Below are 25,891 nucleotides of genomic sequence, written 5' to 3'. Positions count from 1 at the left end.
TGTCGGCAGAGGAGGAGCTCAGCGGTGAGGTAATGCCTGCCTAGAGCTCCCTACACTGCGGACCTGAGGAGCCTGATAACGGCAGAGGTACCCAAACCTGCCCAAAAAGCCACCCAAAGGGACCACACAGCCACCTACCTCACAAGGGTACCCTTTTCGGGGGGTTTTGGAGCACATTTTGTGCCAAAAACAGGCATGAGAGAGCCACCTCACAGTGCTACAGTGTTCTTGTCATGGCACTGAAGCCATCCTATGCAGTTGTAAGAGGGAGGGAGTTGAAACAGCAGACAGCCCCTCCTGCTGTGTCACAATGAAGCTCCGGCCCCATTAAAGGAACAAAGCCAAAATAAATACTCTCCAGGGAATATTATGGAGAACTGTGATAAAACATACATACCACAAGTAACACTGGAACAAATAGAGCCGCTGTTACAAAAATCATTAAAGGCTACCTCAGACTATATCACTACAAGCCTTACTAAGGAGATAAGGGGAACTAGGACAGCGGAACATGAGCACTAGAATTAAAAACTGAGGATTTGGAAAAAATGTACAGCTGATTTGTCCTCAGAAATCGATAACCTTAACCACTTCCCGACCGCCGCATGTAAATGTACGTCCACAGAATGGCACGTACAGTCAAATGGGCATACATGTAACGTCCTTGCCTTCTAGCGGGTGGGGGGTCCGATCGGGACCCCCCCGCTACATGCGGCGGTCGGATTCCCGCGGGGAGCGATCCGGGACGACGGCGCGGCTATTCGCTTATAGCCGCTCCATCGCGATCGCTCCCTGGAGCTGAAGAACGGGGAGAGCCGTATGTAAACACGGCTTCCCCGTGCTTCACTATGGCGCTGCATCGATCGAGTGATCCCTTATATAGGGAGACTTGATCGATGACGTCAGTCCTACAGCCACACCCCCCTACAGTTGTAAACACACACTAAGTGAACACCAATTCCTACAGCGCCCCCTGTGGTTAACTCCCAAACTGCAACTGTCATTTTCACAATAAACAATGCAATTTAAATGCATTTTTTTCTGTGAAAATGACAATGGTCCCAAAAATGTGTCAAAATTGTCCGAAGTGTCCGCCATAATGTTGCAGTCACGAAAAAAATCGCTGATCGCCGCCATTAGTAGTAAAAAAATAATAATTAATAAAAATGAAATAAAACTATCCCCTATTTTGTAAACGCTATAAATTTTGCGCAAACCAATCGATAAACGCCTATTGCAATTTTTTTTTAACAAACAAAAATATAAAGGGGATGACACGATCGATGCAGCCGCCACAGTGAAGCATGGGGAAGCCGTGTTTACACGCGGCTCTCCCCGTTCTTCAGCTCCGGGGACCGATCGCGTCCGCGGGTCCCAGAGCTTCGGACTGGGTCGTGACCCACGGGTGGGTAGATGTACAGGACGTACCTGTACGTACATCTGCCCAGCCGTGCCATACTGCCGACGTATATATGCAGGAGGCGGTCGTTAAGTGGTTAAAGACTTTTTGCTCAAAAAAACATTATATAAACAGAATATTGAAACTGCACTAAGGGAGTACCTAAAATTTAGATCCACTCCGGATATTTCCCCAAACTACTTTATGGGAAGCCCATAAACCTGTTCTCTGGGGTATATGTTTACGCTAAGCTAATTTATGTAATAGAGAAAGAAAAGCCTTGTACCATACCTGGAAACAAATTTTAACTCTGTCATATGGCTTTCCAGAAAAATCCCTCTACATCATCCAGATCGCGACAGAGAAAGCCAAGCTGGAATTTGATCTATTCCTCACTGAGTCAGTGGATAGAATATTTAAAAAATCGAAACATAATTATTTCATAAATGCAAATAACCAAATACACTTCTAGCCCGAACATTGAAATCCTGTCAAAATAATAATAATAAACCAATTTGCCTTAAGCTTTCAAGGAGGAGTATACTCCACTAAACCTATGAAAATCCTACAAAAAGGACTTAGTTAGACTTACCGGTGACAGTATTTCTAAGAGCCTTTCAGGACAACCTTGGAGAGAGAGCGCAGCTCCGCCTCTTAATTAGGAAACACATGCCTTCCTTAACCACTTAATAAAATATCCCCCAAAAACATATATACATTTGTTTTCCTCAGTTTAGGCCGATACGTATTCTTCTACCTATTTTTGGTAAAAAAAATCGCAATAATCGTTTTATCGTTGGTTTGCGGAAAAAATTTATAGCGTTTACAAAATAGTAGATAGTTTTTATTGCATTTTTATTTTTTTTTATTTTTTTTACTACTAATGGCGGCGATCAGCAAATTTTTTTTCGTGACTGCGACATTATGGCGGACACTTCGGACACATTTTTTGGGACCATTGTCATTTTCACAACAAAAAATGCATTTAAATTGCATTCTTATTGTGAAAAATGGGCAGTTGCAGTTTGGGAGTTAAACACAGGGGGCGCTGTAACATTTAGGGTTCACTTTGTGTGTGTTTACAAACTGTAGGGGGTGGTGGGCTGTAGGACTGACATCATCGATCGAGTCTCCCTAATAAAAGGGATCACTCGATCGATGCGCCGCCATAGTGAAGCACGGGGAAGCCGTGTTTACATATGGCTGTCCCCGTTCTTCAGCTCCGGGGAGCGATCGCGACGGGGCGGCTATAAACGAATAGCTGCGCTGTTGTCCCGGATCGCTCCCCGACCGCCGCATGTACCGGAGGGGGGTCCCGATCGGACCCCCGACCCACGTCAAGCAGAGGACGTACAGGTACGTGCATGTGCCTGTCCGTGCCATTCTGCTGACGTATATTTACATGAGGAGGTCGGCAAGTGGTTTAAAAACCCTCCTCTTCCACCATGGCCTCCGTTATTGTGGTCCGACTCTCTGAAAGATAAAGCACAGAAAACCACAACACCATGATAGATTTTATTAACTATTACTTTAACATACATTTAGGGAGGGAAATAGTGGTTGTCCTGAAAGGGCTCTTAGAAATACCGTCACCGGTAAGTCTAAGTCTTCTCAACTCGCCTTTCAGGACAACCTTGGAGAGGATAAACAAGTAACTTACCCTAGGGTGGGACTACTGCCTGCAGTACCTTCCTGCCAAAGGCTTGATCTGCGGCAGACAATAAGTCCAACCTATAGTGCCTGAGGAACGTTGAGTAGTTGGACCAGGTGGCAGCCTTGCAAATTTGCTCGGGTGTAGCACTGGCCCTTTCAGCCCAGGAAACTGCAGTGATCTTGTCGAGTGTGCAGCAATACCTGAGGGAGGCACAACACCTTTGGCTTCATAGGCTTCTGTAATTGCGAGTTTAAAGCGGAGTTCCGGCCACAATTTCACTTTTTAAATATAAATACCCCTGTAATACACAAGCTTAATGTATTCTAGTAAAGTTAGTCTGTAAACTAAGGCCCGTTTTGTTAGGTTGTTACAGCATTTAGACACTTTATAAAATAGAAATTGACTGGGGCCATCTTAAGTGTGGGCATCATGAAGCCAGACTGTATGACTTCCTGGATTTCAGCCTTGCAGACCTCGCACATGCTCAGTGCTGCACAAGCAGTGTCAGATCAGGTTTCAGCACCTGTGCTGTCCAAGTCACATGATTCTTTGAGACTGGGGAGTGCACAGACTCCTGGAAAGTTACACCCACTACATTCCCAGGAGTCTGTGCGGTGTAAGTTAGGAAGCAATAAGCACCTAGGTGCAGGAAGTGGGAAGATTAACTATTCTGCCTAGCAACAACACTTTGAAGGCATCTAAAAAAAAAAAAAATATTCCGTAAAGGACTAATGACATTTTTTTTAAAACTACTGATGTAATGTTATATTTATGGGTGGAACTCCACTTTAAGCCATCTTCCTAGCGTACTTTTGGACCTGAAATTGTTATAAAAAGAGCATTTGATTTTCTGAATTCTGTGAGCGTGGAGCAGTGGATTACGTCGGGCGTATCTTCCACGGAACATGCGCAGTGATGTCGACGTATGATCGCTTCTTGTGCGCATGCTCACAACTACGCCGGCCGAACTTCCTGTTTTACCCCGGCCTACCGGCTTACGCTGAGCGCATAAATACGCCCAGACATGCGCCCGTCCGACGCAAAATTACATCCCTGCTTTCCCCCCCCCCCTGAGCAAGGTAATTTTGCTGTGTTATGGCTGCTCCAGTCAGTAAGATGAAGAGGAATTTTACTCCCCAGGAGAGGGCAATCGTGATTGCTGGCATGGAGAGATATGATACGTTCCTCCATGGTGCCCAGAGTCGGGATACCAGCCGCGCCAGGAAGCAGGAAATACTGGATACGATTGCGTCTCAAGTTAGTGCCCTTGGCAATGCCACCCGCAGCGCTAAGGACATTAACAAGAAAATGAATGACATGAAGCTCCGTGTGCGGGAGAAGCTGTCCGCCATTCGGAAGCACCAGAGTGGCACGGGGGGTGGACCACCCTGCAATATTGTTTTGACCCCGGATGAGGAGGTGGTCGCCCGGTGTATACAGGAGGGAGCAGTTGGATGGAGTTGAGGGCTTTGATTCCAGTGATGAGGCCTCGAGGACAGGTAAGTGTTTTATATCTCCTATCCGGTGTGTAGCATGTGAGGGGGTGGAAGGGAACATGCGACAAGTGTGTGGGTCCCCCAACATGTGACTGCTTTATGTCATCCACAAATGTGCAGGAGGGAGCGGGCACATCTGCTGGCGGTGGCTGTCCCACTACATTGTCCCCGGAGCAGCCTCAGCAAGATGCCCAACATCCAGCGGTGGAGGGGAGTGCCCACACCTCTCCTCTCGAGGAGGTGGTTGAGGAGTCGGTGGACCTAGGGCAGATAGGCCTGATTATAGAGTTGTCCAGTGTTCTGCCTGGGCCCTCTTGCAACTCCCCCCCATCAGGGGAAGCCCCTCTGTGTCTGCCACCAGCAGGGGAACCCCCTTAAGGGGCTCACCATACACCCGCTCGCAAGCGTTTTCTGCCCCAAGAAAGGCGACAAGGAAGACCAGGGGTGTACCTATCAGTGGTCCAGGACCAAATAGCCCTGGACCAGGGGCCAGCAGACCCGGCATATGGGGGATATAGCTGGGCACCTGCAGCAGATGGCACATAACACTGGCCAAATCTACGACGCAGTGTTGGATGGCAATGCCAATAGTGCTGCAGTGGTCACCTGTGTGGGGGAGCTGCAGACCACCACTGTGAAATCTGGTGGCCGAGGTTGAAAGCTTACTGAGGCCGTCAACGCCAACACGGCTGCCATCCAGGAGGAGGGGAGACAGAGGCAGCGCAACCAGCGGCATAACATCACCCGCCAGCTAAGGATGCAGGCCCAGACAAATGTCTTTCTGAGCCGGATTGCCGTGGCCTTGGAGGGCAGGCAGCCATCACCTGCCAGGAGTGGCCCACCCGGGGGATGAGCCACCTCCAGATGTCCCACCCCCCCACCCCAGGCTCACCCCCAGGCAGCTGAGGAGCCAGAAAGCTGCCACCAGGCACAGCCCCCTTCAGCCCAAATAAGTGCCTTTATTTTTTTTTTGACTATTATTTCTATGCTCAGGTCATGAGCTTATTTTTATAATTTTATTTCTACGCTCAGGTCATGAGCTTATTTTTTGTTTTTTTAAAGCACACCGTGAGGAGTGCTGGCTACAGTGTGAGTGGTGGGTGAATGGGGGGGGGGTGAAACTCCTGTCAGTAAGGGGTGTCACCCTTGGTCGTCCCACAACCCGTTTGAATGTGGTATGAATGTACAGTGACATAATTGGAGCCTTGGCGTGGCGTTGCTGCTCCCAAATCCTGCATGTTGGACTTGGGCTAATCCAATGTGATGTGGATGTGGGGTGTGTGAGCTAGGGACCACAGTGGTGTGCATGCGTGCATTCTCCTTGTGCCATGATAAATGTGTGTGTTTAACGTGCAAACATGTCTTCTGTGAGGCGTCTCCTGACTGCTGCTCCCTCAGCAGACGGGTTACCCTCGGTTAGGGGGGGATTGTGTGGTTCGGGGGTCAGGTCATCACATATGTCAATCTCCAGGCCCTTTCTCACGGTGTAGTTGTGTAGAATGCAACATGCACCGATGATCTGGCACACAAAGTTTGGGGAATACAACAGGGTACCCCCGGACTTATCCAGGAATCGGAAACGGACTTCAGAAGGCCAAAAGAGCATTCCACCATATGGCACGGACGTGCCATATGAGGCATTGGGCATCGGCTATCACCTGTACGTTGATGGAATGCCAGTGCTTCCGATTACGGTATATGTGCTCTGTGTCACGGGGGGGCCATAGTGCCACATGTGTGCAATCAATAGCCCCCACAGTGCGTGGGAATCTGGCAATTCTGTAGAAATCATCCATTGCCTTCTGCTGCAGATGCTCCTGGGTGGGTCTGATGAAGTGGTGGGACATGCGTTTGAGGATTGTGGGGACAACCTGGTGCACACATCTGCTCATGGTGGATTGTGACATCCCAGCCACGACTCCACTTGTACGCTGAAAAGATCCACTGGCGAGGAAATGCAGTGTTGCCAGTACCTTGACCAGTGGCTGCACTGCATGTGCACGATGTGTCTTGCTGGTGATGTCATCATGCAGGGTTGTGGCTAATTCTAGGATGGCATTAGGGCTGAATCTGAAGATGGCGATACACCTCGAATCACCCCATGCCAAAGACGTCCATGCGCGTGCGGTATATCCTCTCCCGTGCCCTCCTACGAGTCGGTGGACCCATTAGTAGTGCTAGGACCACGCCTGCCCCTGGCATGTTGGCACACATATGTGTTGTCCTGCAAGTGTGGTTGCTCAGCTCGTCCGTAACGGTACTGCTGTAGCTGCTCTCCAGCTGACCTGCACACATCTGGTGCAAAGATATTCCAGCTTTTTGATGGAATAACTTTAGGCCTGACGTACGACTTATGCGTAGCCTGCGTCGGGCACACTTGTACATGTGTGAATTGGCGTATCTCCCTCATTTGCATATTTGAATAGGAAATCAATGTGAGCGCAAGATGCGTCGAGCGTAAATATGCGCCCACGATAAGCCGGCGTAGGAAAGTTACGTCGATCGGAGGAAGCCTATTTTCAGGCGTATCTTTTTCTGTGGGTACGAAACATAAATACGACGGCGCATATTTACACTTACGCCGCGTATCTGTAGATACGCCGGCGTAAGTCTTTCTGAATCTGGCTATTGGTTTGAAAAACTTTGGAAGAACACCAAGAATTATATGTCTACCATACTTTTAGGTAAATAGATCTAGTTACCTCCTTTCTACTAGACAGTAGAGTCCTTACTATTTTGTCGGACAAACCTTTGTTTTTTAGAATGTCTTCTTCAGAAACCAAGCGCTTAGGTGTAACCTGTCTGTTTCTGGGTGACACACCGAGCCCTGTTAGACAGAGCCATGTGTGTCCTGGACGGCAATTTCCACTGAGGTTTTACGGCCAGATTCAATACTGTTGCAAACCAGGGCCTTTTTGGCCAAAAGGGAGTAATCAGAATTAGGTTGTTTTTCTCTTCCCTGAATTTCCTTAAAACTAGCGGGATTAGGGGAAAGGGGGTAAAAGTGTAGCACAGTTGGGTAATCCCATGGATGGGCTAGCGCATCTATGCCTATTGCCTGGTCCCCTCTGTGGGGAGAAAAAGAAACTCCTGGACCTTTGAATTTTGTTGGCTGGCAAAAAGGGTCCACTTGAGGATGCCCCCATTCCTTGGAGATCATGTTGATATCTCATGATTCAGACTCCATTCTGCTTCTTACTACTCTCCTTCTGCTCAGGTGGTCTACTAGTAGGTTTTGAGACCCTTTTAGGTGCACCGCTGACAAATAAGGTCATGTTTAGCTCCGCCCAGGACAATAACTGGTTGGCTAAGTTCCATCAGACCTCGACTCCCTGGTCCCGCCTTGTTTGGTCACATAGGCTACTGCTGTTGTGCGTCTGACCATGACTTGTACATGACGACCCTTCAGCATCTGTTTGAAAAGCCAGAAGACCCATAAAAATGGCTCTTAGGCTCTCGCCAATTTGATGACCTCCTTGCCTCCACTTTGGACCAAGATCCTTGTGCAGTTTTGCCCGTCCAAGTGAGCTCCCCATCCCAAGAACTTGCGTCTGTTGTCAGGCGCTTGTCCGAAGGGAGGACCCATGAGAGACCCTTCGACAGATTGGAGGGATCTCTTCACCACCAGAGGGCCCGTTTTACCCTTGATGTTGGTTTGAAATGTTTTTCCAGTGATTCCTGGTGAGACCACACTTGTAGGATGTTCCGTTGTAAGGGCCTGGAATGTAATCTCATTGGACAGCAGGAATCAAAGCCGTGAGCTGGCCTAGAACTGCCATGGCTGTGCGTATTGAGACTGATAGATTCGTCTGAATCTGACTCACTGCGGTATCAATTTTCTCTATCTTTTCCTGAGGGAGAAACACCTTCTGGAAGACTGAATTGATGGTTTAATCGAGAAACCTCATCTCCTGCGCAGGGTCTAGGTTTGACTTTTCCAGATTCAATAGCCACCCTAGGCTCTTGAGATGAGACTGACACCTGAAGATTTGTCACCAGCTGGTCTCTTGAATCTGCAAAAAACAGGAGGTCGTCCAAATATGGAACTGAGACCCCCATCACCTTTGTGAAAATACAGGGGGAGGACAAAAGGCCGAATGGTAGAGCACTGAATTGTAGATGCCAAAACTGAAGTCCCCTAGATCGATAGCTAGGCAGATAAACCTTTAAGAGTCCTGAGCTATTGGTACATGTAAGTAAGCATCCCTTAGATCCAGAGATGCCATGAAACATTCCGGTGTTAACAACTTCGTTATGGAGTGAATAGTGTCCATGCGGAAGTGCTTGTACCGTATTGACTTGTTCAGGATCTTCAGATTCAGAATTAGGCGAAATTTTGCCCAATGGTTTCTTCACTAGAAATATATGGGAGTAAAACCCCCTTCCCTCCTGTTTTGGGGACCTGGACAATAACTTCCTGTTGGATCAGATCCTTTAACAGGTATATCAAGCGGAGCGGCTTTTTCCTGTCCCTTGGTAGGGCTGTGACATAAAACCTGCATGGAGGACATTCTGAGAACTCCAGTTTGTACCCTTGTGCAATATGTTTTTTTTACAAAGGGACTTTTGGCCAATAGGTTCCACTGATGAAAGAAAGCGGACAATCTTCCCCCCCACCGGAGTCAGATTGTCACTTGTCTTTTGAGGTCTGATCTTGGGGGGATCTGAAAAGAATTCCTCCTCTTCCCCTTACCCTTTTGAGGAACCCAGCGTTTTTTGTTCTCCTCTCTATTTGTGTAGGTTTGTTGAAAAGAACGAAAATTCTTCTTAACCAGGTTTGTTTCTTTTTGGCAGGGAAGGCCTTCTTTTTGTCGGCTGTTCTGTCCAAAACTTTTTTAGATCTGGCCCAAAAAAGTAAATCCCCTGCAAAGGGTAAACCGCAGAGTTTGATTTAGAGGCTGTGTCCCCTGTCCAGGTTTTTAAGCCAGACTGCACGCCTGACTGAATTTACTAGGGCAGAAGATCTAGCTGCCATCTTGATTGATTCAGCTGATGCATCAGCCATATACCTGATTGATTTTAAGATCAGGGGAAAAGATTCCAATACATCCTCTTTCTTGGCGTGCCTGCTTCTGCATGGATCATCAGCTTTTTCCACCCAACACTCTAAGATTCTTGCCACCACTGTGGAAGCCATAGCGGGTTTAAGACTGAGTGACGTAGAATCCCAAGCCTTTTTCAGTAGGGAGTCCGCCCTATTATCCATGCTGTCCTTCAAAAACCCCATGTCCTCAAACGCAAGATCTGTGCGTCGTGACACCTGAGAGAAAGCCGCATCTACTCGTGGCTTCTTATTCCAGACTTCGGAATCCTTATCTTCAAAGAGGGGAATCTCTTTCTTAGGGTTTTAGAAAAGAAAAGGACCCTTTCTGGATCTTTCCACTCTTTTTTAATAGCGCCCGATACTACTTTATGCACTGGCAACACTATGTTTGGAGTCATCCAGCCCCAGATTACATTTTATCGTGAAGAGACCAGTAGTACCTTTCTCTTCCTTAATCTCACGTGTAGTATAAATTGCCTCCAGCAGATCATCCACTTCGTCTAAAGAGACTTTGTATCTGGAACTTCTGCTATGCTCTTCCTCTTCCTCCTAATCTGAATCTCTGATGAGCGAAGAGTACTTCTTTCCTTCATCCCCTGAATCTCCAATCTCTGACCTAGAGGTGAAGCTTTTGATTGCTGAGGCTCAGTACGTACGTACGTACGTACGTACGTACGTACGTACTGCTGAACTCTGAACCAACAAGGATTTAACTGAACTCAGAGAACTTGTGTGCACTTGTGTGCACAGAGTAAAATAAATTATTATATTGCTGGAATGTCTCTTCTTCTACCAGATCCCTGATACAGGTTTTGCACATTGCCTTCTGCCATGTGTCTCTAAGAGGGTTCTTTTTTTTTTGGTTTTCGGTTTTTTTCCTAAAGAGACATAAGGAGGAGAAATATCCCACTTAATTTTTATTTAATTTTCTAAATAAAAAAACACCACCAAAACCAAGGGAAAAGCACCAGAACAAACAAATCACCACCACATGTGCAAAACTGACAGGGACCAAGAAAAAGTTACCTCTGACCCTGCAGTACAGGCTCCTTAACCGCTTCCCGACCGCCGCATGTAGATAATACGTTGGCAGAATGGCACGTACAGGCACATTGGCGTACCTGTACGTCCCTGCCTAGACGTGAGTCGGGGGTACCGAACGGGGACACCCCCCACCCCCCCGCTACACGCGGCGGTCGGATTCCTCGGTGGAGCGATCCGGGACAACGGTGCGGCTATTTGTTTATAGCCGCTCCGTCGCGATCGCTCCCTGGAGCTGAAGAACGGGGAGAGCCGTATGTAAACACGGCTTCCCGTGCTTCACTATGGCGCTGCATCGATCGAGGTGATCCCTTATATAGGGAGACTCGATCGATGTCAGTCCTACAGCCACACCCCCCTACAGTTGTAAACACACACTAAGTGAACACTAAATCCTACAGTGCCCCCCTGTGGTTAACTCCCAACTGCAACTGTCATTTTCACAATAAACCAATGCAATTTAAATGCATGTTTTGCTGTGAAAATGACAATGGTCCCAAAAATGTGTCAAAATTGTCCGAAGTGTCCGCCATAATGTCGCAGTCATGAAAAAAATCGCTGATTGCCGCCATTAGTAGTAAAAAAAAAAATAATTAATAAAAATGCAATAAAACTATCCCCTATTTTGTAAACACTATACATTTTGCGCAAAGCAATCGATAAACGCTTATTGCGATTTTTTTTACCAAAAATAGGTAGAAAAATACGTATCGGCCTAAACTGACAAAAAAAAAATATTTTTATATATGTTTTTGGGGGATATTTATTATAGCAAAAAGTAAAAAATATTGAATTTTTTTCAAAATTGTCGCTCTATTTTTGTTTATAGCGCAAAAAATAAAAACCGCAGAGGTGATCAAATACCACCAAAAGAAAGCTCTATTTGTGGGGAAAAAAGGACGCCAATTTTGTTTGGGAGCCACGTCGCACGACCGCGCAATTGTCTGTTAAAGCGACGCAGTGCCAAATTGTAAAAAGCCCTTGGGTCATGTAGCAGCATATTGGTCCGGTCCTTAAGTGGTTAAGGAGGACAATTCAAACAAAACAATAGGTCCATGAGGTAAAGAATAGAGGCACCATTGTACCCTCTTACCTGGACCTGACCGGTGTCTAGGGCGCCTGTCTCCGCCATCGCTGTCGATCCCTCCTCCATTTGTAACAGGGAAAGCAGCTGGGACCATCCGATTTTAAAATTTCCCGTGTCCTGCGTCAGAGATGGCCGGAACCGAAGACCCCAGCTCAATAGGCCTGTCCCCCTAGCCTCTGTGTTCCAGGCGGCGTGGACCCGAGCGACGCCACGCCCCTTGCAGGAAGGCCACACCACTGACATCACCCGCCTGCCAGGACCCGGGACTGCCATGCAGAAAGGAGAACTGCTACCGTAGCAAACAACTGCCCGGCCACCTGAGACAAAACGTGCGGACCCCGAGCACTACAGAACAGACCTCCTGCAGAGCCTTAGCTGCCGCTGAGCGTGGAAAGGCTGGGGACTCCGGAACACCCCCCCATTCGTTAAGGGGGAGCTGGGATGGCCACTGCACCAAGCAGAAGACTACAGAAAAGGTAAGCCTATACCTCCCCCCCTTGGAGAGAGCGCGGCTTCCCCTGGCCCACAGCATGTACTTCCACCATGGCGGAGGGAAACACAATAACTGAGGCCATGGTGGAAGAGGAGGGTTTTAAAGGAAGGCATGTGTTTCCTAATTAAGAGGCGGAGCTGCGCTCTCTCCAAGGTTGTCCTGAAAGGCTAGTTGAGAATTTAAAAACACAGTTATAAAGTCTATACTCATCTAATAATGAGTTGAATCATACTAAAGCAAACAGCTTTTTCTCTCAGCTCTCCCTTCCTGCATTATCCAAGGTGCAAATGGAAATAATGGAGGAACCGGTGTCTAGTGAAGAAGTGTCCCAGGCTATCAAAACTTTGAAAGTAAATAAACGACCAGGGCCTGATGGGGCTTCTGCCCTCTACTACAAAACCTTTACAGATATCCTGTCACCAATTCTAACAAATACCTTTAATTCTCTCTTGGATAACCATTCTTTTAGGAAAAGAAACCTTAACTGCAACTATATGCATGCTGCCTAAACCACATGCGGACGATTCAGTTTGGTCAAACTATCGCCCCATCTCTCTGCTGAATATCGATGTGAAAATTTTAGCCAAAGTTTTAGCAACCAGATTAAATATGATAATTTGTCAAACTAATACTCATCCCTATCCGACAAGCTGGTGATAATATTAGACATGCTGGCTCTTCTATCCCATGCAGCTAAAATGCGTCAAATACCCTTGTGTTTTCTTTCTCTCGACATAAAAAAAGCATTTGATACAGTTTCATGGTCGTATATGCAGTTCGCTCTTAGGAAATGGGGCTTTGGCCCACATTTTATGGGTTGGATTGAAGCACTGTACCACAATCCCAAGGCCTACATTAAATATGCGGTTACAAATCGGAAGAGTTTAATATACAGAGAGGGACTTGTCAAGGGTGTCCTCTATCACGCTATTATTCGCTTTAATTATCGAACCTCTAGCACAAAGGGATAAGGATGGAACCAACGATCAAGGGTATAGAGCTAGGCGGCATGTCACCACAAAATAAGTCTATTTGCGGATGATATACTCTTATTTTTATCCTCACCGCAGATATCGGCCCCTAATCTAATGCGGGGTCCTTCACGAATTCTCCCACCATTTCCGGCCTCACAGTTAATAACCAAAAATCCCTGGCACTGAATATTTCACTCAGTGACACGGTGACCCACAAATTTACAGTCCTCACTGCCCTTTAAATGGGCATATCTGGGTATACACCTTACAGCTAATGCCTCCGAATTATTTACCCGCCAACTACCCTCCCTTACTGAAAGTGTCACTAGATTGTTATCCCGACTGGTCTTTATCGATCTTCTGGTTTGGAAAATCAACATAATAAAAATGGCTATACTCCCAAGTTTTATATCATTTCGAACCCTTCCAATCACATTCCTGCTTATTTTCTTAAATTGATCCAGCATAAATTAACAGTTCACGTGGGGGAAAAAAAAACCCCAGATTGCCTGGAAAAACATTAATCTACCTAATTGATGGGTGGGCTGGGATTTCCAGATTTTGCAACATATCACAAAGCAGGCACAATTGGCACAACTATCAAAGTACCACTCAAACACAGAAATCCCATTGTGGGTACTTATTGAGGCAATAGACTTTGACCCTCTTCCTACTAATAATATCCTTTGGCTGAGCCCTCAAAACCGTAGAAAAATTAAAAATCCAATCTCGAAACACTCATTGTCATTATGGGATAGGTACAAAACCTCTCATGGACTGCAATCCCCACACATTCCGCTTCTTTCATTGTATAAAAATCTGACCTTTTATCCAGCATAGGTATTTTCAAAAACTTTTAAGGCTTGGATCAGGGCTGGTATTACGGGTTTATATCACATAGCATCAACACCTATAATTTTGACCTTTGTGAGGCATCCAGCATCCCCACTACAGAAATTTTCAGATACCTTCAAATCAAAAACTTATATGGACCTTCCCTTAGCGATAATTTAAATAATATTACCCGATTTGAAAGGATATGTCTCAAAGATCCACATGCCAAAGGTCGTATTTCAATAATTTATTCTCAATTGATCACTAAACAAATACCATAATACCTTCTTATATTGCTAAATGGGAATTAGACCTGGAATGTAAAATTATAACGAAACCTGGGCAAGCATTTGGTCTAATACTAGCTCTTCATCTATAAATGTATTGGTAATGGAAACATCATATAAAGTGCTTTCCCGCTGGTACCTGGTTCCCAATAGATTAGCAAAATTTTCAGCAAACTGTTCAGATCTCTGTTTCTGCGGTTTCCCAGACAAAGGAAGATATATCCACATCTAGTGGCAGTGTCCACTTGTAAGGAAGGGATTTTTAGAATCGCTTCTAAAATATTTGACTGTATTATATTACCAGATCCAATGACGGCCTTACTTAACATTAAACCAGAAACTCTTTCTCGGAATCAGCATAAGTTATTTCTTTTGTTTATGATAGCCGCAAAACAGATAATAGCTAGTGCATGGAAATCACCTGCATTACTGTTGTCGGAAGCCGAAAAAAGAATGAATCGTTCATTCGTACATGCTAAACTAGAAGCGCTAGACAAAAATGGATTGGAAACATTTGATAGCATATGGAAACCCTGGGCCATATACTATATGTCAGACACTTTTGACTCAAGAGTTCTCATGTCATGGTATTGATACCCTTTCATGGATAATAGTGAAATAAAAAAAATGAAATCCACCTTCGGAACACCACTACCCTCTCCCTTCCCTCCATTAGTTCCCATTCCCATATTAGTAACTTTTTGTATTTATGTTTATTTATATGTGTATAATACTTCAACTCCTACAACAGTACAATTATTATTGCATTTATCTGTATTTCAATGCTGTATCTCATTCTAAGTTGTTGTCATCTGACATACTGTAACTGTTGTAATCTAATACTTTAAAATAAAAACATTATAAAAAAAAAAAAGAGAAAATGTCAACAGTGCATGTCCACACTGCACACTTGTTCTCAGCTACAAAAGACCTGCTAAACGTTCCATGATAGGACAGCATGTGAGAGGTAGGGTGAAGCTCCCTCTCACTTCCTTTAATTGAAAATAATTTATAAGCTACTGTATAACTGCAACACTGGTTTGTAAATTTGAATCACATATTTTAATTTGAGCCTTTGCTTATTGTACATATACATTAAAAAAATACAATAAGACTAAAATACCTGTATGTTAAGGTGAAGCTTTCTCAGACGCTTAATAAGTGTATCCTTGGTGCACGGAACAAAGGCTTCAATATAACCATATACCTCATTCCTGTTGGATGGACTCAGCTCCTGCAGCTGTAACTCGATGCTATCAAACAACAAGACTAGATTATTACCAAAGTCCTCTCTATTCATACACATTTTCATTGATAGAATCAGGTTATCTGCACTAAAATCTAACATTGGACATTATGAAAATGATATGCAAAAGTTATTATGACACCATGATCTTGAACTTTTCTGGACCGCCAATTTCTAAATTGCCATAGCTTTACTAAACATTTTGTTTAACCTCCCTGGCAGACCTTTTCACTTTTTTACCAGCTTTGGAAGTTGGTAAAATATCGTCCAAACCATATCTTTTCTGAAAGTGCAGGGCAAGTAGTATTAAAAGATGATTCTACAGATTTTGTAAATTACATGATGGTTAAACAAATGTTCAAACTATATTTTTTTAATAAAATAATACACCAAAATTAAAATGACATAACTTCAAAATGTCTTACAAAGTCTTAAAAGAAAACTGTACAGATGTAACAAATATTTGTAAATAATGAATCCTGCATTTTTGCAAACCATAGAAATACAGCAAATGCAAAACTATAAATAAAGGAACTTGGGCTAAAAACCTTGAAGCCATCTTCACATCTATGTTTTGGGTATCTCATTTAGAATGGCACCTTAACTTGCCAGTGTACCTAAACCCATTTGTATTTCAGCAAACGCAGGGATGGGAACCAGCTGCATTGAAGAAAAAAAAGGTGTGTTTGCTCTCATGTTGTGGTGTGCATGCTCCCAATTAAAAAATGAATGTCTGCCTAACACAATGTACAACAGTCATTTTGCCCAGACATACAGCTATGTGCTGGATATATGTGAAGAGGATTGGAACAGATGCATCCGAGCTACCTCGTGTGTAATGCTTGGTGAGCCTTAGGGTCCTTTCACACGTGCGGACCGTTCGTCCGTTTTTTAGACGTCTGTTTACGGACCGCAATGCTTTCCTATGGGTTGGCGGATGAGCATCCGCTAACGTCCGTTTGCATCCGTCAAGCTCTGTTTTTTTCCTATTTCCCTATTTTTCTTCCGTTAAAAAAACGGAACGGACGAAAAACGGATGTTAGCGGACGATCCGTTTAACATCCGATCCGCTAACATCCGTTTTTCATCAAAATATGTTAAAAATCAAAATTCAATAAACTTTAATATACATTCAATATGCATACATCACAATACCCTTTGACCCAGGTAGTGTAAAGTCCAAAGTCACATGCTTCTAGTACATGCTGCCCAGTGTCTGTAAGAGAACACAGTGCCTGTAGATTACTTGAAAAAGAGACAAAAATGGCCAAAGACGTCGCACATGAGGAGCTGATCCAGCTTGTTCACGATCGGCCTGCCATATGGGACAAGAGGTCCACAGAATACAGCGACCGAAATATATGGTCACTGAGCAATAAGGACCGTATGAAACATGGTAAGTAGTTTGTGGTTTAAGGGGGGGTTGGGGGTCACCTGCCACTAATTGTGGATTGTCCACTGGCCACGTCACCTGCCACTAATTGTGGATTGTCCACTGGCCACGTCACCTGCCACTAATTGTGGATTGTCCACTGGCCACGTCACCTGCCACTAATTGTGGATTGTCCACTGGCCACTTCACCTGCCACGTCACCTGCCACTAATTGTGGATTGTCCACTGGCCACGTCACCTGCCACTAATTGTGGATTGTCCACTGGCCATGTCACCTGCCACTAATTGTGGATTGTCCACTGGCCACGTCACCTGCCATGTCACCTGCCACAAGACCTAGAACACTACAAAACCTAAATACACCCCTGCTCTCTTGTCACAACTGTTCCTTTATAGGAAAGAAAATCGTGACAAGATGGTGCTCTTTAAGAGACCGCTACAGGCGGGACCTTAAAGAGGAGGCAAATTGCCGGAGCGGAGCTGGATCCTCCAATTTTAAAAAGGGGACATTTTTTGAAATGCTCGAGTTTCTACGAAATGAGATGAGCTTAAGAAGGTAACTAAAAAAATTAGTTAACCCCTATCTTAAATTAGTTGACCTAGTAAGCTCCAAATATTAAACTTTATCCACACAAAAAATAACTGTATAATACAAAGGCATAATGACCTAGTATGCATAGCATACTAGCTCATTATGAATTGCTTACCTGAGATAGAATTCCCCGTAATTAGTCTTCTTTCCCCTCAATCATCGCCGCCATCACTCCTTGAGTGACTTGTGGGCTCCGGGGCTGTGATTGGCCCTAACCTTGATGACATCATGCGTGTGGGAGCCACTAGTCATAGCAAGATCACCTTCATAAATGGCACGCTTAGTCAGGCACCGTTGTCTATGTAGAAAATAAATGGAGTACCCGCGCTTAGGATAAGAGGTGGGAAATGTAAATAATGTAAATTATAAGACTGCGGCCCCCCCTCTTTTGTATCCCCAAGAGGATACAAATAAAAAAGGAATAAAATTGGGGTGTGGGGGTAGTGGCACTGTCTGTTCAGTAGCCACTGGCTAAAGATAAAAATAAAAAGGCACACGGCAATATATATGCAGTAATGCACACTAGTTCCACCAGAAATGGCGTCCACCAGCCTGGAATTATGATATAATGCTAGGCACAGCTGAGTATATCTAAACCAAAATATGAAGCATGAAGCAGCATCTAAACCAAAGTAATGTAACTATATAGTGAGTACCTAGAGTGGAAAACTATTGCTATATAAATATAGTATGTGCACAATTGTGCAAAGAACATCAGCATATATCACCAAAAAGTATTGAATCCTGTGATAACCAGAGTTGGATATATGTACCCAACTGTAGTTGGATATATGTATACAATTGGGGTGGACATATATCCAACTCTGGTTATCACAGGATTCAATACTTTTTGGTGATATATGCTGATGTTCTTTGCACAATTGTGCACATACTATATTTATATTTAACTATTATGCTACGGGCATCACAGGACTTTATCTCACTTTAGGTTCACATATATTTATATTTTTATATTTATATTTTGCTAGCGGAGTTCTAGTTTAATTTATTTTTATTTGTATCTATTTCACACTTATGCGCCTATTTTTATCCACATAGTATGTTTGGTCTAACTAGCAATAGTTTTCCACTCTAGGTACTCACTATATAGTTACATTACTTTGGTTTAGATGCTGCTTCATATTTTGGTTTAGATATACTCAGCTGTGCCTAGCATTATATAATAATTCCAGGCTGGTGGACGCCATTTCTGGTGGAACTAGTGTGCATTACTGCATATATATTGCCGTGTGCCTTTTTATTTTTATCTTTAGCCAGTGGCTACTGAACAGACCGTTGTCTATGTGTTTTCTGCAAATATCTCCAAAACCATGTAGGTTTAGGAGATATTTAGTGCACCTACAGGTAAGCCTTTAATCTAGGCTTAATTGTAGGTAAAAGTGGTATGTAGGGTTTACCACAACACTAATTACACACATGGATCTATGTATTGTAATAACTCCTCTGTATTGACCTTTAACCCATCTATCAACAAATATTTTACAGTACTGCCAGTAACATTTCGGACACAGATGAGGAAACAGATATTGAGGGTACACAGCAAGAGGGAGAGATGGGAGATGAGGAGAGACAACCAACTCCTCCGGAAAACCCACCAGCGGCAGCAACAGACATGCCACCAAGACAACGTGTGCCTGTAAGTATCATATCTAAAATGACTCTTGTTGAAATCTTTAAAAAATAAAATGTGCTAATAATTAATGTTCCACCCCTGAGATTTGTTCTGTTGCTACCGCATCAAGGGGAAAAAGACAGAAAAAAAAAGATGTAGATGAAGCAATGCTCAATTTCATAGAGGACATGAGAGGGATGCGTCGAGCTGACATTAACGATCCCTTTTCCGATCCTACAAATGAAGACGCCAGTTTCCTGAGAAGTCAATACCACCATCTTCAGAAAATACCAACCAACATCAAAATGGACGCACAATTAGCAATTGTTAATTATATTGGGGTGTGTGTGAAGGCGGCTATATCCGGTGACCCTTTTCCCCCAGTTATCCACCCTCCCCAACTCCCATTCTATCAGGAGCATGCGCCACCTACTTCATTTAGTGGTCAGCAGTACCATCCGGCCATTATCCCCCATCACCAACGTGACCCAGCCACCACTGCCCAACATTTTGGACCCCCACCCCAAGCACACACCTATGAATCCTCTTCTTCCCAGGCCACTGCATATGGCAGTTCTTCCCAATCATCAAATCTTTACTCAAGTTCCCCCAGTCCTTACTATACCAACCTTTGAGTTTTCTTAATTTTTTTTTTCCTCAGTTTTATTCATGTTACAATTTGTTACTTGCCCCCGTTTTCATTTGTCACCAATTCAGCCTTAAACAGTTGGCTACTATTCTCCTAGTTATTGCTGTGTATCATCTGGCCATTTTTTTTTTGTTTGTTTTATGTTTTTACAGTATTTTATATTGTATGTTTTGCGGTCATGAAATTAAACATACTTGACTGCTTTGAAAAGTATTGTTTTTTTGTACTTTATACACATAGAAAGAAACTGATACAAAAAGGTGACGATCATAAGGTCACCGATAATGAGACTAGGAGAATGAAAGAATACGCTGATATAAATCACAAGACTGCAATACTAACGAGATAAAGTAGTATTTTTTTAAAGTATTTCATTAACATTTTCAGTGGGACAAGAAAGATCATGCAGGTTAGCAAAAAGGGGTCAAACATGGTACTACCAAGGTGCACATAATAAAGTGCCTCGTGAGTGTTTTTACACATGCTGATACTGCCACGGAACCTCTCCTTCTGGGGACATGAAAAAATGTGCAAAATGATCACGCATGAGAAGAACAGAATTGCTGGGTCGCAGTCCCGAAAAGCGTACAGAAGGTAAGTCGATCTTGTCCTCTTCCTCAACACTAATTCCTTCTTTCTCACGGATTATATTATGGAGGACACAGTATGCTTGGATTGCTAGTTGGGCATTCTCCACGCTCAGTTGTATTGTAGTGTGAAATATGCGCCACTTGCTGCTCAAAATGCCAAAGGTGCATTCAATAAGGCGCCTTGCACGACCGATAATTGAAAAAAAAAATTGGGGGCAGTTAAATTGTGCCTGGCATAAGGCCTTAGAAGATGCTGGGAAAGTCCAAATGCCTCATCAGCTACAAGCACATGTGGCATATCTGGCCCTACAGTTCCTGGAAGAGGTTTATCTGATGGCAAATGAAAGTGGCCCTCAAGTAGTCTTCTCCCCATTTGCGATGCTGACAAGACTATTGTGTCTGCATTTGATCCATACGCCCCAATATCGACAGCTACAAACTTGTAATTACTGTCACAGATTGCCATTAGCACAAGGGAGAAGTATTTTTTTGTAATTATAAAATTGAGAGCCTGATCCAGATGGCATCTGAATCCGGATGTGTTTCCCATCCAGGGCTCCAACACAATTAGGAAATTGAGTTTTCTTCCAGAAAGCTTTTGCAATTTCCTGCCACATGCATGTACCGCGTTTCCCCAAAAATAAGACCTACCCCGATAATAAGACCTAGCAGGATTTTCGGGGAGGGCTGCAATATAAGCCCTACCACGAAAGTAAGCCCTAGTTTAAAGTAGTTGTAAACTGCTAGAATCCTCACTAATGCTGTGTTATAGTGTGGAAGGTGTGTGTTTGCTGTAGTCTGCTTTAATCGGGTACCTTCTTTTAGTGCCGCTATATGATCTTCAGCTGCTCTCCCCTTCTCTTCTTCTGGCTGTCAGTGGGGGATCTCGACCCCTCCTCTATTTGAATTGCCAGAGCAGGTCACGGAAGCGCGGCTCAGCTAATCTTCACTGCTCTCCCCTTATCTTCTCCTGACTGCCAGCGGGGGATCTCGATCCCCCTTTCCTCTGCATTGCTCGGTGCGGCAATGAAAGCGCTGTTAATCTAATCTCTGCTGCTCTCCCCTTATCTTCTTCTGACTGTCAGTGGGGGAACTTGACCCCCCTTCCTCTGCATCACTCGGTGCGGGCAATGAAAGTGCCGTTCATCTGACCTCTGATGATCTATTTTTCTCCTGACTGTCAGTGGAGGATCTTGACCCCCCTCCCTCTGCATTGCTCGGAACAGGTCATGGAAAGTGCTGTTTATCTTCACTCCTTTCCCCTTCTCTTCTCCTCCTATCAGCAGGATCTCGACACCCCCTTCTGCAGTGCTCAGTGCAAGGAAGACAGCTAAGGCAAGTCATGGAATGCTTTAGGAAGGTGAGACATACACATTTTGGGTTGTATTGCTGTGGTGGCAAGGATTTTGTCAGTTTACAAGCACTTTTGTTATTATTAACACTTGGCACATTGCATAGCAAGCCCTACCCCGAAAATAAGCCCTACTGTGTTTTTGGTGACCAGAATTAATATAAGACCCGGGCTTATTTTCGGGGAAACACGGTATCAGGAACATGCATTGCAGTAGACCGAAGCTCCTCCCATATAGCTTGACAGGTGTCATGTACAATTCCTGAAATTGTTGAGGTTCTCAACAAAAAATAATGGCTTAGGGATGTATAGGATACTCCAGATGCCAGAAAGGTTTCTGGCATCTGGAGTATCCTATACGTCCCTAAGTCCCTAAGAGTAGAAGAAATTATGAAAGGAATCCAACATTACACTGGACTTAATCAAGCAGAAAGGCTGGCTGGCTTACCTGAGGGTAAGGAGAAGTCGCTCCTCTGGAGGCACATAACGTCTCATATCTGTGTTCATCCTGTCTAAACAGGGATGCAACTTTTCCAACAAAAATTGAAAGGTTGGAACAGTCATTTTTGTAAAAAAATAATTTGAGGGAAACGTCGCAAATCTGCGTAGCGTAGAGCAAAAAAACCCTCAGTTGGCCTCTTGAGCAGCATGGGATGTGTCCAGTACCTGTGTCTCCTCGCAGACATCTTCGTGGTCCTGCTTTTTTGTCTCCTCAAATAGAGCATGACAAATGATTTCACATCCTCATAATATCTCCCCAAATCCATTATAATAAGCACTACAGTACAGCAATGTTTTAGGAAGCACAAAGCCTGCTGTAACCACAAAGCAAGATAGGAAGCACAATGCACGCTGGGGAAAACAAAGAATCATGGGAAAATTCTTGAAAAGCTGATTAAATAAAGTTCTAACCAAAAAAACAAACAAAAAAAAAAAACGGATGAAAAACGGGTGTTAACGAACAAAAAACGGATGCGAACGGACGAGAAACGGATGAAAAAACGGATCAACTGATGAAAAAAAACGGTCCGCACGTGTGAAAGGACCCTTAAGAACACAGCACTCAGCCTGGGAAGTCTCTGTAAACCTCCATGTACAATCCATGCAAAAAAAAAAAAAAAAAAATCAACCAAAAACAGGTGCAAGCAAGGATACTAAGGAAGTGTTAGGGGGTATTTGGATGGTAGTAATATTCCTTGTTCATATTTATTTTTTTCTTTTTATGTTATATTTTTTTAAATATATCACCACATTACATTTTATTGATTCATGTATATTATTATTCCTGGTTTATTTTCACCTTAATTGATGTAGCAACATAATAGGGTTAGTGCATCACCATGGCACATATATTTAATATATTTAATATTTTTTTAACCTAATTTTTAACCAATTTTTTGAGCTCATTGTTATCCGTCTTAATATAGCACATTGTGACCTGGGGATTAGACGTTACAAGATTCCAGTAACACATAGCATGTTTTACAACCTTGTATTGATCTGTGTCTCCAAAAGTAATTTAAACGGCCATCAGGCTAATACTAACAATTTACTTATAGGAAGTAAGACTTATGTCTCCAAAATCCCACCAAACATGGCCGCTGCCTGACTATTTGTGGTCTTCGGTCTTCAAAAACCTACCCAAAATGGTGGGCTATCTGCTTCAGGCTCCAGTCTTCAATATCACAACCAAAATGGTGGAAGACAGGTCACAGTCTGCTATAAAAAGGAAGTGAAAGTGACACTCAGCGTGTTCCAGATGAAGTTACATGACGAAACCGGTAGAACATGCTACGAACGTCACATCATTTCCAGGCATCAGAATTTTGTCAACATTATATGCCATACTGTTTTTTTTTTTTATATATATTCTTTATTTTACATTTTTCACCTTTACATTGTCTTGAACTCAGTATTAGTATCATTACACACAATATAAACAGTTTTCTATTGCTGTGTTTCTTGCATTTCCAAGAACTGTTATTCCTTTCTATCCCGCTTCATCCTATCGTATCGTCCCCTTACTCGTGTTCTCCCCTGGTTCAAAACCTCACATCCCCCCCTCCCCCCCTTGCCCCCAAGCTCTTCTTCCGGGCTTAGAGAAAAAAGAAAAAACACACCAAAAAAAAAAAAATCCTCTCTCTCTCTCCTTTCCCCCTCCTCTCACACCCCGTCGTCCCTCCCTAGTCCTCTCCCCGCTCCCATCTCACATAGGGTTCCCATGTCTCCCTCACTATCTCCTCCCTCTCCCCTAGAGATGCCGTAAGGTTCTCCATGCATTGCATTTCCTTGATTTTAGCTAGCCATTGTGCCTTACTTGGATAGCATGTGCTCTTCCAAAGTATCGGGATACACGATCTAGCTGTAACCACTAAATGTCTCACAAGGGATTTTTTGTATTTCTCTATTGACATAGGTATGTCTAATAGCAGGTAAGTAGCCGGTTCCTCTCCTAGTGCTATCTCCGTTATTTCTTCTATCACTTCAGATACCATTTTCCAGAAATCTTTAACCCCCTCACAGTTCCAAAAAATATGTAAGAGTGTTCCCTCTTCTTTTTGACATCGCCAGCAGGTATTTGACACCCGAGGGTAAATCTGGTTTAATACCTCCGGTGTCCTATACCATCGGCTCAGTATCTTATATCCTCCTTCTTGAAATTTGGACGCTATTGAAGCTTTATGGTTAAATTGGAAGATTTTTTTTTTCTGAATTTCCGTAAATCTAACTCCTAAGTCTGTTTCCCACTTCTGAATAAAGCCTATCTCCCGCTGTGCTTTCATTTCATTTATCAAGGAGTAGAATATGGAAAGTGAATGCCTCACCGATTCTCCCCTAAGACACATTTTCTCGAACTCTGTTGGTATTTCTCTCATCCTAATATGTCCCCGTATAGATCGAAGAAATCCCCCTAACTGTCTCCTCCTGTAGGGATCAATGTACTCTGATAAATCTCTTTCTATTTCTTCCTTTGTCATTATCCGATTCTCTCTCTGGAAATGTATCAGTCTGGTTTGTCCGCTATTTTTTAAATTCGCGAACCCCAAGTCCTTCATACCCGGTACAAACGCTGGGTTCCCTAGGATTGGAGTCATCGGGTTCGCTCCGTTTTCATCTGTTACGTTTTTAAATATTTTTTTCACAATGTTAATTGTCGTCCCTATCATCGGATGTCTTTTCACTGTCTGAGGTATCACCGATTTCGAGAGCCATATTAGTCCCTCCAGTGGAATCTCTGTCACTTCTTGTTCTAGTAGAATCCAAGGTTTATTTTTTGGCCTTACACACCAGTCTAGCACTCTCGATAAATGTACTGCCTCGTAGTAGGCTAGCGGGTCTGGAAATCCTACTCCCCCCTTTTCCTTAGATAATGTAAGGATATCTCTTCTTACTCTAGCTGGTTTCCCTGCCCATATGAATCCTACAAACTTCCCTCTGATTTCTTTGAGGACTCCCTGAGATATTTTTGTTGGTAGTGTCTGTAATAAATATAGCACTCTCGGCATTGCATTCATCTTAATAATGTTTATCCTACCAAACCAGGTAAACACCTCCTTATCCCATTTCTGTAGGTCCTTTTTCAATTGTCTTACCAAAGGTGCTAGGTTTAACTCATGTATTCTGCTTAATTTCTTTGGAATCTTAGTCCCCAGGTAACCTATATGCGAGTTTGTCCATCTAAATGGGAAAAAGTTAGTCAATTGTTGTTGTTGTATAATGCTTATCTCTACCCCCATCGCTTCCGATTTGTTGTAGTTCACCCTGAAATTTGAAAGTTTGCCATACTTATCTATCTCAGCTAACAGTGGGGGTAGAGATAGTGCTGGTTCCGAGACAAAAAACATTAAGTCATCAGCAAATGCCGCTAGTTTCTGTTCTCCCCCCTTCGCTTTTATACCTCTAATATCTGTACATAATCTTATTGTCCTCAAAAAAGGTTCTAACGTCAAAATAAAAATCAATGGTGACAAGGGGCATCCCTGCCGCGTTCCGTTTCGTATTTCGAAGGGTTTGGACATCATGCTGTTTATCTTAATTTTCGCTTTGGGTCTGGAATAAAGGCTCGTGATCCATCTTTGCATCCCCTCTCGCAGACCTATATGTTGTATAATTGCTTTTAAAAATTTC

General features: G+C 43.7%; 1 protein-coding gene across 8 annotated transcripts in view; it reads right to left on the bottom strand.

The window, feature by feature from the left end:
* UBN2 (ubinuclein 2) overlaps nucleotides 1–25,891 on the bottom strand; it is a 1,075,602-nt gene that overhangs the window by 450,918 nt on the left and 598,793 nt on the right. For all 8 annotated transcript variants that reach the window (XM_040360987.1, XM_040360994.1, XM_040360990.1 and 5 more), the window contains one exon: nucleotides 15,433–15,562. In XM_040360987.1, the coding sequence (XP_040216921.1) occupies nucleotides 15,433–15,562 (130 nt within the window). The remainder of the gene's footprint in view (nucleotides 1–15,432; nucleotides 15,563–25,891) is intronic.

This window comes from Rana temporaria, chromosome 7 (assembly GCF_905171775.1).
Source record: "Rana temporaria chromosome 7, aRanTem1.1, whole genome shotgun sequence".
Taxonomy (NCBI): domain Eukaryota; kingdom Metazoa; phylum Chordata; class Amphibia; order Anura; family Ranidae; genus Rana; species Rana temporaria.
The sequence above is the reverse complement of the archived record's forward strand: the minus strand, read 5'-3'. Positions and strand labels throughout refer to the sequence as shown.